Consider the following 14,196-nt stretch of genomic DNA (forward strand, 5'->3'; position numbering starts at 1 on the left):
GGGGGGAACTTTTTAGAAATATTATTCGGTATTACGTATTATGTTAAAAATATACTTGTTTTTACATTTATCTATTTGATTTATCTTTTTAAAAAATAATTCTGTTAGGTGGGAAATCTAACTTTTGTTTCTTACAAATGAGTAAATTAATTCTGTCTTATTAAATGACCCATGCTTTTCCCAATGATTTGGATACCACGTTTATCCATTTCTCTTCCCTATGTTTGCTATTTTTAAAAAAATATATTTGATTGATTTTTTCACAAAAAGGAAGGGAGAGGGATAGAGAGAAACATTGATGAGAGAGAAACATCGATCAGCTGCCTCCTGTACACCTCCTACCGGGGGTGTGCCCGCAACCAAGGTACATGCCCTTGACCGGAATCGAACCTAGGACCTTTCACTCCACAGGCCGGCGCTCTATCCACTGAGCCAAACCGGTTAGGGCCGTTTGCTATTTTTTATTATCTTTTTTTGAGCCAGTATTATTTATTAACGTAGTGTTTTATTTTATTTGCATATTTGATATGGCGAGTTCCTTCTACATCATTCTAGTTTTACTAGAACATGTATCATAGTTTTTATTTATATATATTTAAAATATATTTTTATTGATGTCGGAGAGAAAAGGAGAGATAGAAACATCAATGATGAGAGAGAATCATTGATCAGCTGCCTCCTGCACTGCTCTAAGGATCGAACCCACAACCCAGGCATGTGCCCTGATAGGGAATAATTGAACTGTGACCTCTTGCTTCATAGATCAACACTCAACTACCGAGCCATGCTAGCCAGGCCTCACTGTATTTATTTTTAAAGTTCCCCCAAAAAACTAAATAAAACATACTCAACAGAAAATACCAATTAAATCAATACTTGTCATATATAAGATTGGTAAAATAGAATACATAAAATCTTGAAAGATGCTTTTTATTTTGTAAGATGTTTTTGCTGTTGTTTTAGAAGAGCATTTTAGTGCATAATTTATTTTTTACGTGTTGAAGACTACATTCCCCTGCTTTTAAATTTTATTGATTTTAGAGAGGAAGGGAGAGGGTGAGAGAAATAGAAACATGAGTGATGAGAGAGAATCATTGATCAGCTGCCTCCTGCATGCCTCCTACTAGGGATTGAGCCCACAACCTGGGCATGTACCCTGACCAGGAATCCAACCATGACCTCCTGGTTCATAGGTCTACGCTCAACCACTGGGCCACACCAGCCAGGCTAAAAACATACTTGCTAATTAAAGTCTAAAACAAATTCATGTAAATAAGTTTTAAAATTATTTTACTGCCTTGCAGCTGTAGTAGAATCAGAAGTTGGTTGTAAGGGTCCTTTACAAATCTATTCAGCAGCCCCAAGGTGGGTCTGTCTTAAATTAGATGAAAATATATCCTATCCTACTTTCAAAATCTCTAGTGAAAGAATCTTCTGATGAACGAGATAAATGTTTTCCTTAAGCTTATTGGTAGATTAATTGATTCTTTGTTATGGTGCTGATAGAGGGTTGTTGTCATATGCTTATAATGTATTATGAATTCTCAGTCACAATTGATAATGTCATTCACAGCTTTTCCCACCATCCTGGCATTTATTACATCTCCACTTGGATATCCATTGGCTGGTGCTAGAAATTCTTCAGATGCTTGGTGTAAAATCGAGTAAGTTGATACATGTTTGATTTATGTCCTTTTTCTAATCTAAATTTTAATTGTGTTTTTAAATTACACAAGTAATAAGTGTTTTCTGATTTTTAAAAATCAAATAGTAATGTAAGTAAAAAGTGAAAATCGCATTCTTTTTTCCAGAAATTACTACTGGAAACACCTTGGTCTGTTTATCTTTCCATACTTTATTAGCATACATATATGGAAACTCATTGGTAGGATTTTTGTTTTGCTTTCTAACCACAAATGCTGCTGTCATTGTTCTGTGTAGTTTTTTTTTTTTAGAGATTTGTTCATGTTCATGCATATGGTTTTACTTTATTCATTTAAGGGCTTATGTAAAGGGTCTATCATAATTTATTTAGCCAAGTTTATTTTTTAAGTATTTCAATTATTTCCCTTTTTTGATATTATAAATATTACACTGACCATCCTTGTGTATATATACATTGTTCAATATGTATACAAGTTATGCTTTGGAATAGATTCTTAGAATTGGGGTGGCATATTGCAGTTTTAATATTATATATGCTCTGTTGCTGTAGAGTAAATTTCCCCAATTTGTATACACTGTGAGCATTCCTTGCCTCATACTATTTCCAGTAATGGATATTACCAGTTATTTTTCTTTTTTGTAAATGAATATGTGAAAAATGATATTGAATCTCTGTTGTTGCAATTTCTTGATTACCATTGAAGTTGAACATCTTCACATAATTTTATTGTCTCTATATTTTCTTTATTTAATATTCATAATCTTTTGCAAATTTTTCCTTTTTTTAAAATTAGTAGAAGTTTATAATAGATGGTAATCTTTTATTTCATATGTTGCCTGTTTATGTCTTAGTCTTGCTCTTTGGCATGTTTAGGTTCTATTTTTAAGTTTAGCAATATTCCGGAAATATTTAGTTGTAAAGTAAATTAATTATTTAGGTTATAAAGACATCCATTACCTCAATTTCTGCTTTTTAATTAATACAAAAATACATATATGTGTGTGTCTGTATACTTATATATATATACACACAAAAATATGCAACGATGTACACAAATAATTTTTTCTCTCAGGTGAACACTGTATTTTAAATATTTTCTTAGAGCGAACTCTGGTGGACTTACTCTGCTATAGATACAAATTTTGGTATCTTTTGTTAGCTTTACTTCATGCAATCGCGTATGGCTGCTTTATCATTGTTTGTTAAAAGAATAATGCACTAAAATGCTCTTCTAAAACAACAGCAAAAACATCTTACAAAATAAAAAGCATCTTTCAAGATTTTATGTATTCTATTTTACCAATCTTATATATGACAAGTATTGATTTAATTGGTATTTTCTGTTGAGTATGTTTTATTTAGTTTTTTGGGGGAACTTTAAAAATAAATACAGTGAGGCCTGGCTAGCATGGCTCGGGAGGTGAGTGCTGATCTATGAAGCAAGAGGTCACAGTTCGATTATTCCCTATCAGGGCACATGCCTGGGTTGTGGGTTCGATCCTTAGAGCGGTGCAGGAGGCAGCTGATCAATGATTCTCTCTCATCAGCTCTCTGTACAGGCTCTCTTGATTAGAAACCAGGATGAAGAATTTCTACTGTTTATCCTCTTTTTAATTTATTTTTATTTTTTTCTCTTAAGTAATTTTGCATGGTTGCTTTACAAAGATGGCCACATTAACAATAGAGAAGCCTATTGAATGGTAACTGGAAGGATTGAAACTTTTTTACATGATGTTTCATCAGTGTTCATATAAGAAAGTAATTGTAATATTTAACTTCTGCTTGCAAACATTTGCTTTAACTACATGTTACAGTCTTGTTATAATTTAAAGGGGTACAGTAACTTTTCTCCTGTAGTTTTAAATAAAATTTATTTTATTACATTTTTAGAACATGTTGTATATGGTCATCAGTTTATGAATCTGGCAGGTGACAATTTAACCAATGTCAGTCTGTTTGAAGAGCACTGTGAAAATCTCCTTTGTGATTTAATAAGATTGTCACTCAACAGGTATGACAAGGTAATGCTTTAAGAGTTTATTTATATTTTTGATACTTAATGGCAAGTTAGCCCTTAATCTATGTGATTTAAGCTGTAAGAATTTAAATTAAAAAATTATCTGGGAGTTGAATGGGAAAGAATAGGTTTTAAACATCTTTTTTAAAAGAGGCTGGAATTAGTTAAGCCTTTTCATCTTATCAAAAATAAATAAATGAAAACAGGATGTTTATGATAATGACTGGAATTTAACTTCTGTTTACATAGGAGAGGCCAGTCCTTTAATGATCTAGTGTATTGCTATCTACAAAATAAAAGGCCTGTGGCCATAATGCCATAACGAACCATGGCCGCCTCACCAGGAGGTGCATTATTGGGTCCCGCAGCGACTATGGTGGGCGGGACTTCTGGGTGCAGGCAGGCTGGACTCTGGTGTCCTGCAGAGGCGGTGAGAGGGAGTCAGGAGTCCCGCAGCCCCGGGGGGCGGGGGGGTGGGGTGGTCTGGGTCTTGTGCAATTTCGCATGCTGGGCCTCTAGTTACATAATGAAAGAGATGAGTAATTAAAGTTAGTTGACAAGCTTAAAAGGTGGTTTTAGCCCTAGCCCCATGGTCGGCAAATTGTGGCTCGCGAGCCACATGCGGCTCTTTGGCCCCTTGAGTGTGGCTCATCCTAAGCCTTAGGAGTACTCTAATTAAGTTAATAACAATGTACCTACCAATATAGTTTAAGTTTAAAAAATTTGGCTCTCAAAAGAAATTTCAATTGTTGTACTGTTGATATTTGGCTTTGTTGACTAATGAGTTTGCCGACCACTGCCCTAGCCGATTTGGCTTAGTGGATAAAGCATCAGCCTGTGGACTGAAGGATCCCTGGTTCGATTCCAGTCAAGGGCACAGACTTGGGTTGTAGGCTCAATCCCCAGTAAGCGGCTTGCAGGAGGCAGCCAATCAATGATTCTCATCATTGGTGTTTCTATCTCCTTTCCCCTTCTCTGAAATCAATAAAAAAATATATTAAAGAAAAAAAGGGTGGTTTTAGTTGATAAATTTTAAGGGTCGTTTTCATGAAAGTTCTGGCATCATGGTGGAAATCACTTGTTTTTACTAAATTGTATTTATATATAGTGTTTAATACAGACAGATTTAAAGGTGTTACAGTACACTCTCATTTTCAAGTAATGGAAATTTATAGATTATCATCACTTATTTCCAATTACAAGCATAAACCTTACTAATAGAAAATCAGGATTTATAATTTTTTAAAGTGTAGATTGTTTTATGTATTATCAGTATCTCTTAAATTTAATCTATATGTTTATAATTAACAGGAATATGTTAATCAGGTATGATATAGTAATATCTTAATGTATTATGTTAGAAATGTACTGTATATCCCACGTTCAAAGGCTGTTAAATCACATTGTTTACCCATATCTTCAGAAAAAAATCACTTCTGTCGTGATAGACAACCTGCTTCCCTATTTATAATGGTCTGGCCCTCTAGCAACTTTAGCGTGAAATTATAGCTAATTTGCCTACAAACGTCAGGTGGCCATAATAATCTGGCCACTCAGTGTATATGTAATGTATGTGAAATAAGATACATATTATGAGTTTAAGAAGCTTAGCTATACTTAGAAGTAGAGACAATATTCTCTGCATTTTTTAGGGTCATTGAGGATATATTTGTTATAAAAATGGTAAAGCCCGGCTAATGTGGCTCAGGGTTGAGCATTGACCCATGCACCAAGAGGTCGCTGGTTCAATTCCCTGTTAGGGCACATTCCAGGGGTGCAGTCTTGATCCCTGTGGAGACCATGAAAAACACAGCTGATCAATGTTTCTGTGTCATGATGTTCCTCAGGAGGCAGCCAATCAATATTCCTGTCCCTCTCCCTTCCTCTCTAAAAATCAGTAAAAAAAAAAATAGCAACAACTTTAAAAAGAAAATGGTAAAATTGCTTAACTTTTATATAGCCCTAATAATTGTATTTATTCCGACTTGTCACTATTTTTAGTCTCAACAGTGAATCAAAAGTTATTTTCTAATGTTTTTACTACATGTCTTTTTATTGTGCCTGATGGATTAGATCAAAGTTAGGAAACTATGAAGCTGAGGTCAAATCTAACACACCCCCTGTTTTTGTAAACAAAACTCTCCTGGAACACAGCCTCAAACTTTTTTTATGAATTGTCAGTGGCTGATGCACAACAATGGCAGAATTGAGTAAATATGCAAAGACTATATCATGAATAAAACCTCAAATATTTGTTACCTAGCTTCTGATATACAGAATGTTTGCTGAACATTAGACTAGATAATTAAAGCAGAGGGTTTTTTAAGTTGAAAATAAAATTCTGTACTTTTGGTTTTACAATGGGAATTTTTAAAAGTTAATGAAATGGCACATTTTTTATAAAGAATTTTTTGTAGTTAAGCATAAATTTTAAGACATCTAAATCATTCTTTTAAAATATTTAGAAAAATGTGTGGCATGTAAAATTCTGCTCTAACTCATTTTGGTTATTTTCTACAGGTTAGGGCTTTTGAAGCATTAACGAGTGACCATTGCCCATGCCCATGCATTAAAGAATTATGGGTTCTACTCATTCATCTTCTAGACCAAAGAAGTAAATGGTCTCTTTCAGAAGTAAGTTGTAAAATTGATGTATTAGTTATTGTTACTAATTATGTTAAATTTATGCAGTGGTTTTGGCCAAAAAATTTTACAACATTCCTTCTTTATAAGCAACCACCACCACCAAACAGAGCATTAACTGAGTACTAAATACCTACTACATTTTTAACCCTAAATTGGTAATATGAAACATCTAAGAGAAGTGTAAAACATGGCTGTCTTATTTTCTTAAGGGTTTTTTGGGGGTTGTTGTTTTATCAAGAATCTGTTCGGCTAAAATACTTATTAATTGTCTTCAGTAACTCAGGAAACATTTCAGTTAGGAAATGTGGCAGATTTAGATTTGGGAAGAAATAAAACAGGTTTCTGTTAATCAATTTTTCAGTATTATTTCATGGAGGGATGAAGAAAAGCACAAAGAGGAAGATAGGACATTTTCTTTCACCTCATTTTGAGCAAAGTCTTCATAATGGGGCTTTATTTAATTTCAAGTATTATCGATTAGGAGAAAAAAGAAATATCCATAGGCAGAAGTAAGTATAAACAGTTCATTGTGAAATGATACTTAAAATGGTTTACGTTATATGTATACTTTTAATATTTTATGGGTCTTTTAATTTTCCCAACTTTTCACAATTTGGGGTTTGGTTACTGCTATCTAATTTTAATAATGACTATTTTTGCAAATTTACAAGTACTTTATTTATTTATTTATTTATTTATTGCTTTTTTAATCCTCACCTATGGTTATGCTTATTGATTTTGGAGAGAAGGGAAGGGAGAGAGAGAAAAGAGAGAAACATTGATGTGAGAGATAATGTCATTTGGTTGCCTTCTGTACGTGCCCAAACTGAGGATCGAACTCGCAACCTGTGTATATGTGCCCTGACCGGGAATCAAACCCGCAGTCTTTTGGTGTATGGGATTACACTCCAACCAAATGAGCCACACCAGCCATTGAGCCACACCAGCCAGGCTCCATGTACTGTATTCTGAGTTATTTTAGCAGTAAATTTACTGAATATAAGTAAAGTAAAGTAAGTTTACTAAGTATAAATTTGTATTTTTACTTACTATTGAGTAAGAAAATTTTTTTCACGGTATTTTGAATTGTTAGTATAGTTCAGCTTTCTACAAGACTTAAATATTAGAAAGTCTCAGCAACATTTTTCCCCTTTCATTATTTGCCAGGGTGTTTTATTTCAATGACATGGTAAAAATCAATTTTCTAATTTTCTGCAAAGCTTATCTTTATTATTTAAGAATTTTTTAGAATTGTTCTTAATTTTATAAATTTCAGACTTGAAAGTGTGAACCACACATAGTGTAAGCATGTTTATACTTGTTATTAGAAATTTTCTAGATTTTAAACAGAAAAGTAGACAAAATTTAAAATCTTAATTGTAGAAATTTACACAGTAATATATATAACCTAAATGATTTGTATGCTCTTCATTTTATGTAGTAACCATACTTGTTTGTCTTAAAATAATGTCTGAAGCCATTTTCTTTTTAAAATAGTACTAAAATTAAGTTATATTATTCTCAGATTTCAAGTCCATTTAACTTGAAAGTCAAAGTAGAACTTTATATTCTTGATAGTAAGACAGTTTTATCTTCCTGTTAAAATATATATATATATGTATATATATATATATATTCCATCATATGCTTGGTATCCTATATGAAGCATTTTAGTGTGTCAGTGAGCTTGTAGAAAGTAAAAAGTACTGAGGCCAAATACTAAATATAGTCGGGAACTCAGGTCATTTGAACACTAAAGCTGCCTTATCAATTTAGAGGCAGTTGCTGAATTGTATAAACTTGAATATTAGCTTTCATACATTATAAGGTATAAGACAATAAATCTCAGAGTTTACCCAAATCAGTACCCTACTAATATACCGCTATTCTTAATTCTGGGTTCCCAAAAGAATTAACTAAAAACTCAACTAAATTTGTAAGGAAAATTGTCTGTCTTTAGCTGTGGTGTATTGCAGCTTAAAGTTATGTATTTATTATTGCAAGCCAGTGAGTTCATGATGCCTAATTGGTACTAAAAATTTCAAGCCAGTGACTTCTAAATCAGTGATAATGTCTAATAGCCATGGAGAAGGAAGGGGTGGATGCTTAAACTCGAAGCTTCTAACCTAACCTCCAAAACATAGAACAGCAAGAACAAATAAAACTACACCAAAAAAAAAACATTGATAGCATAACTACAAGATAGGGATATTCAAAGCTGTCAATTACAAGTAAAAGCCACCAAAGCTCTACCACAAAACTCCGCTCAGAAGTTTATTCGTGTTTCGCACGCCATCTGTTAAGGACCGCTCATGAGTGTTCTCGTTTTCCACGCCCACGGAAAAAGGAGCGAATCTAGATACTTATGTAAATTTTGTTTGGTCCCTCTTCATAGAGGGAAATGTTTTACGCAGTACCATACGTTAAAAAAGTACTAGGAACTTCAATTGCTTAATTGTTTTTGTAATAAAAATATTATAATTATTGAAAAACAACACCTAAAGTGCATTATGATGATTTAAATAACGTGCAGTTTGCCCAAAAACGTGCGGATCCTGGCGTATGTCTTAGAGATTTCTATGCGGTACGCAATGTGTTAAAATAGTCCAAATCTACAAAACGAATGGAAGGAAACGAAACAGGTCTTTCTAAAGTTACTACAAGAAAATAGAATTGACATACTTTAGCCCATGATACCCTTTCTCCCAGAAATACCTATAAAACAGAAGAAAATTGTAAGAGAACACTTCATACCGATTTAAATAGACAAGCATTTGGGTCTGTAAAAAACAAACAAACATCTTGAATGAGATATTCCATTGTTGAAATAAATAGACCAAAAGCCAGGAATGAATGGAGTAAATTAAACGCAGGAGAGAAAATGAAATAAAAATCATTCCGAATTGACTAAATTCTAAGATTTCCAAGGAGAATAGACTCAACTGAAAATTTAATAAGGGGCATGTAAGAAAGGCAACCAGAGGAGTAAAAACGAGAAAGGAATATTAAGGGTTAGAGAGAAAATATTTTAAGTGGAAGATAGGCAAAGAATAACCATCTGTTTAAATGGAGTCCCTGAAAAAGCAATGTGACGTAACTGACATTCAAAACAGTGAGTGAATCTAAGAAAACATTTCAGAAATAAAGAACTAAATCCACATATTGAGAAAACCCACTATATAACTGGAAAGATTAACTCCAAATAATCCATGCAAAGACATATATAGCCTGCTAAAACTCTGACTTCAGAGATAAAATGTCTTCAAGTCCTCTAGGAAATCTGCAAAACTTCCAGGCAAAAAAAGACACAATAACTTACAATTGCAAAATAATTTGACCTGCACTAGACTTCACAGAAATGACATTTAAAAGCATGACATCTGTGGGACATGTAAAAACACTCAGGAAACTTTCCTCCTTAGGTGGACAGAGGGAGAGGCTGTCATCCAGAAAAGAGCCTTCATCTGACCAAGCTGACACCCTGATCCCAGACTTTTATTCTCTAGAACTGAATGAATTAATATGACAACAGAACAAGCCTCATCTTAGAAGCAACATAGGTCCCACCTTTTACTCTGGAAATCATACAGACAATGATGAGATACTTTCTTAATAAAAAGCTCAGGACTAAGGAAAAGTGACCAAACCAAAAGGAAACAAAAATGTCCTGAACCAACAAAGAAGCAAGTTAAAAATTACTCTTTGCACTGATTATTTGACATGCAGTGGCTTTAGGGACCAATATGGATGTGGATTAGCCAAGAAAGAAAAGCAGAAAAATCATTTGAAAGCTTCAGAAGGAACAGGAAAGTGTCTGTTTTGCCTGCCTGGGACTCATGGTATCACAGAATGCTAAGAGTAAGCTAAGGCTCATATAGGCCCATTCTTAGGAGGGCTCCAGACTGCTGAAAACAGATATTTCCTTTTTTCTATCCTATACAAGGATTTAAGACATTCACAGTGTGACAATACTAATTTATACAGTATATCAGTTTATTTTTAAAAAATCATGTTTGTATATTTGTGTGTACACTAACATTCTTGCAGAAAGAACTATTTAATTCTCCCTACCTCTTGTCCCTACCCTATCCCTGGAATGAGGGCAGGGAAATACTGAATGTGATTTGACGTTTTCTCACTAATAAAGGGACATTTTCTGCAACCAGACCAGTGTTTAATGGATTAATGCTCTAAGCAAATTATCCAAAGGGGTGAGGCAGTTGAGGATTATTAAGTTATTTCAAATGTCTGGGTTGCTGCTTTGTGAAGGCAATAGGAATGGGGACTTGGCAATATAATATACAGATGATGTATTATAGAATTGCACACCTGAAATCTACATAACTTTATTAACCAATGTCACTCCAATGAATTCCATTTAAAAATACTAAAAACATGCATTAAAAACACACAAAACAACAGGGGAAGCCAAAAATAATGTGATTTGGGCTTGTATACCTACTAGAGGCCCAATGCATGAAAATTCGTGCAAGAGTAGGCCTCCCCCCGCCGGCTGCTGGCACCAGCTTTCCGCTGGCACCAGAGTTCCTCCAGCACCCAGGACCCGGGCTTTGCTCCAGTCCTGGCTTCATCTGGGAGGACATCCAGTCTAATTAGCATATTACCCTTTTATAATTATAGACTAGAGGCCTGGTGCACAGATTTTTGTGCACACGGGAGCGTCTCTCAGCTAGGTCTGTGCCTTCTCACAGCCTGGGACCCCTCAGGGGATGACCACCTGCTGGCTTAGGCCCGCTCCCTAGGGAGATTGGGCCTAAGCTGGCAGTCAGACATCCCTCTGGGAGCCCTCAGCGGATATCCACTTGCCAGCGGGGAGCAGGCCTAAGCTGCAGTCGGACATCCTTAGCGCTGCTGAGGAGGTATCAAAATAAGATGTGTGCATAGGAATTTGCTCATAGTTTTTTTTTAAACTATAGTCCGACCTTCCAATGGTCTGAGGGACAGTAAACTGGCCCCATGTTTAAAACGTTTGAGGATCCCTGGGATAGAGTCCTGGTGCATGGGTGGCGGCCGGCTGGTTTGCCCTGACGGGTGTCCCGGATCAGCGTGGGGGTTCCCTTGGGGTGCCTGGGTGAGTGACGGATGGCTGTTTGCAGCCTGGCGACGGCCGCCAGCCACCCACGCTCCCAGTGGAGGCTGGCTGGAAGCAGGAATCTGGGCTTCATTTGTCTTCTATAATTGAAACTTTGTTGCCTTTTGTGGATGCCACAGCAGGCGGGAAGCTTGGCTTCCTCCATCGCCGGAGCAACCAAGCCTCCTGCTTGCTCCAGCTCCATGGCTGCCGGCCGCCATCTTGATTGGGTTAATTTGCATATAGTCGCTCTAATTGGCTGGTGGGCGTGGCTTGGGCGCATAGAAGGTATGGTCAATTAGCATCTTTTTTATTAGTGTAGATGTGGCAAAATTTACAAAAACAGGGAAATGATTTATTATAAAAGTCAGGATAGTGGTTACCCAGGATGGGAAAAGAAAAATACTATTTATGTTCTAATTCTTAACATGGATTTTTTTTATTATTATTTGAGTTTTATATATTTTATATTCTCTTTTGCATGTATAGTTGATTATAAAAATGGAGGGACACACCCAGGTCAAAGGTTATTGGATCAATATTTATTTTAACTGAGTCTATATTACCTCTGTTTCTATAGCCGTTTTGGAACTGGTTGAATAAACTACTTAAAACACTTTTTGAAACGTCAAGTGAGCAAAGAAAACCTGTGCCTGCTATCCAGTCCAGGGATCCACTGGGTTTTAGTTGGTGGATTATTACTCATGTAGCATCACTTTACCAATTTGATCGCCACGGAGCACCAGATGAAATGGTAAGGTTTTTTGGGTTTTTTTTATAATTTTCTTGTATGATCACTTAATACATATTTTTGGTAGACAAATTAGAAAGTAAGTGAACAGAAACAACAGCAAAACCAGGTCATTAGCCTGTAGAGATAAATTCAGTTTCTGAATCTAGAAGCTGTAGACCTTTCTGTAAACATCTTGAAAAAGCATAATCTTTATGTTTTTATTGTTTAAGAAATCAATTTGTAGAAGAGTTGGGATCGAGTTCTGGTTCTGCTACCAAGTGGTTATGTGATCTTCAGTGAATTATTTAAAACTTTCTGGGCCTTTGTTTCCTCATCCAGAGATCATGGGAATGGATTTTTGAAAGATTCCCTCTATTTCTAAAATCTTTAAGATTACCAGAAGGAAAGCATATTTCTCCAGACCTACCTGTGAAGTTTTTTAAATTCAGATTTCTGGACCTCAAATCTGGAGATCCTGACATGTTTCTTGTTGGACCTGACAGATTTTCTTCCTTTTGGAATATCGAACAGAGTCAGCTGAGAAATCTTCATGGAACCTGAGGGGCAATTAGTGTTGACGTTGTGTAAGAGAAATGGAAAGGGCCTCAAGAAGTTCTATAGATGATCCCCCTAGTAAACAGCTTGTTAAGGCAGATAAAGTAGAGTCAGAAAGTGCTCTGAGAAGTTCAACACAGCTTGGTATCAATGCATTTAAGAATTCTACCATAAATTAAACAAGGTCAATAGAATGAACTTCTCAGAGGATTGTATGTCCTTTGTTTCTGTACCTGAGTCTTTACCATGCTGATACACAGTAAATACTCAATATATGTTAACAATTACCATTACTATAGTATCACTTTATATTTTTGTGGAGTAATAATGTTTCACATCTTTTAATTATTAGAATATTAGAACAACATTAAAGAACTCAAAAATTTACCTATAATTCTAAGGTCTTTACTTAGCTTTTTCATTTCAATATGGACTGTGAAATCATTTGGTGTGGCCCTGCCAAGGCATTAGGGGTAAGTTAATTAAATGTTTGACCAAATATAGCAGGCTAATTTTTAAGTTGATAATTTTGTATGGTCCGAGAATGATGTTATAAATATCCAAATGACTCTTGGCAGAAAAGTAGTTCCCCATCCCTGCACTAAAGAGTTATCTAGTGTGAGAGGATGATATGAAGTAATAATGGTTAGTCATATGTTCTGCAGCAAAGAAATACCTCTGGTCTTGTGTTAAACATAGAGTTGCTTTCATTTTTAAATGTGGACTGCTGTGCCCTGAAGATGAATGTGAAATCCTTTACATTTTAAATAGGTTTCAACATACTTAATTTTTTTTAAAGTTACTGTAAATGGCTTTCCGACTATAGTATAGTCGGTCAGTCCAGCTGATGCTTGTCTCTAAAACATCTTAAATGATGAGCAGATAAAAGGTGTGAAATGTAACTTTAAAATGAGAGTTATACCAGGTTACCTAGTTCACTGGAAGTGGAGGGTGGGGGCTCTTTTAGATTTCTGGTTCATGGACATATCATCTCTGCCGAAGCTCAGGTTGTTGTTTAGGTTTTCTTATGTTTGTTTGTTTTTGTTGTTGTTGTTGTTTTAAATCCTTATTGCTCAGATTATTACAGTTGTTGCTCTTTTTTCCCCCCCATAGCTCCTCTCAACCCGATTCCCACCCCACCCTCTGCCCTTATGCCCCACCCCCACTGTCCTCATCCATAGGTGTACGATTTTTGTCTAGTCTCTTCCTGCACCCCCACATCCCTTTTCCCCCAAGAATTGTCAGTCCACTCCCTTTCTTTGTCCCTGATTCTATTATATTCACCAGTTTATTCTGTTCATCAGATTATTTATTCACTTGATTTTTAGATTCACTTGTTGATAGATATGTACTTGTTGTCATTTTTTTGTTCATATTTTTTTTTACCTTTACTTTTTCTTCTTCCTCTTCCTAAAGAATACCCTTTTTCTTCTTCCTCTTCCTAAAGAATACCCTTCAGCATTTCATATAATGCTGGTTTGGTGGTA

General features: G+C 35.3%; 1 protein-coding gene and 1 long non-coding RNA gene across 6 annotated transcripts in view; one reads left to right on the forward strand and one right to left on the reverse strand.

The window, feature by feature from the left end:
• The window catches only part of LOC107181579, a 20,297-nt gene extending 18,637 nt beyond the window's left edge, over nt 1-1,660 (reverse strand). The window contains exon 1 of the long non-coding RNA XR_001512239.1: nt 1,572-1,660. This is a non-coding gene — a long non-coding RNA (uncharacterized LOC107181579). The remainder of the gene's footprint in view (nt 1-1,571) is intronic.
• The window catches only part of MMS22L (MMS22 like, DNA repair protein), a 107,673-nt gene that overhangs the window by 9,719 nt on the left and 83,758 nt on the right, over nt 1-14,196 (forward strand). For 3 of the 5 annotated variants that reach the window (XM_006778234.2, XM_015557695.1, XM_015557697.1), the window contains exons 7-10: nt 1,574-1,664; nt 3,557-3,687; nt 6,204-6,317; nt 12,002-12,175. In XM_006778234.2, coding sequence (XP_006778297.1) covers nt 1,574-1,664; nt 3,557-3,687; nt 6,204-6,317; nt 12,002-12,175 — 510 coding nt within the window. Of the gene's footprint in view, nt 1-1,573; nt 1,665-2,738; nt 2,800-3,556; nt 3,688-6,203; nt 6,318-12,001; nt 12,176-14,196 lie in introns of those variants that run through there. The other 2 variants (XM_015557698.1, XM_015557696.1) reach the window with 2 other exon arrangements.

The sequence above is a fragment of the Myotis davidii genome, unplaced genomic scaffold (genome assembly GCF_000327345.1).
Source record: "Myotis davidii unplaced genomic scaffold, ASM32734v1 scaffold269, whole genome shotgun sequence".
Lineage (NCBI taxonomy): Eukaryota > Metazoa > Chordata > Mammalia > Chiroptera > Vespertilionidae > Myotis > Myotis davidii.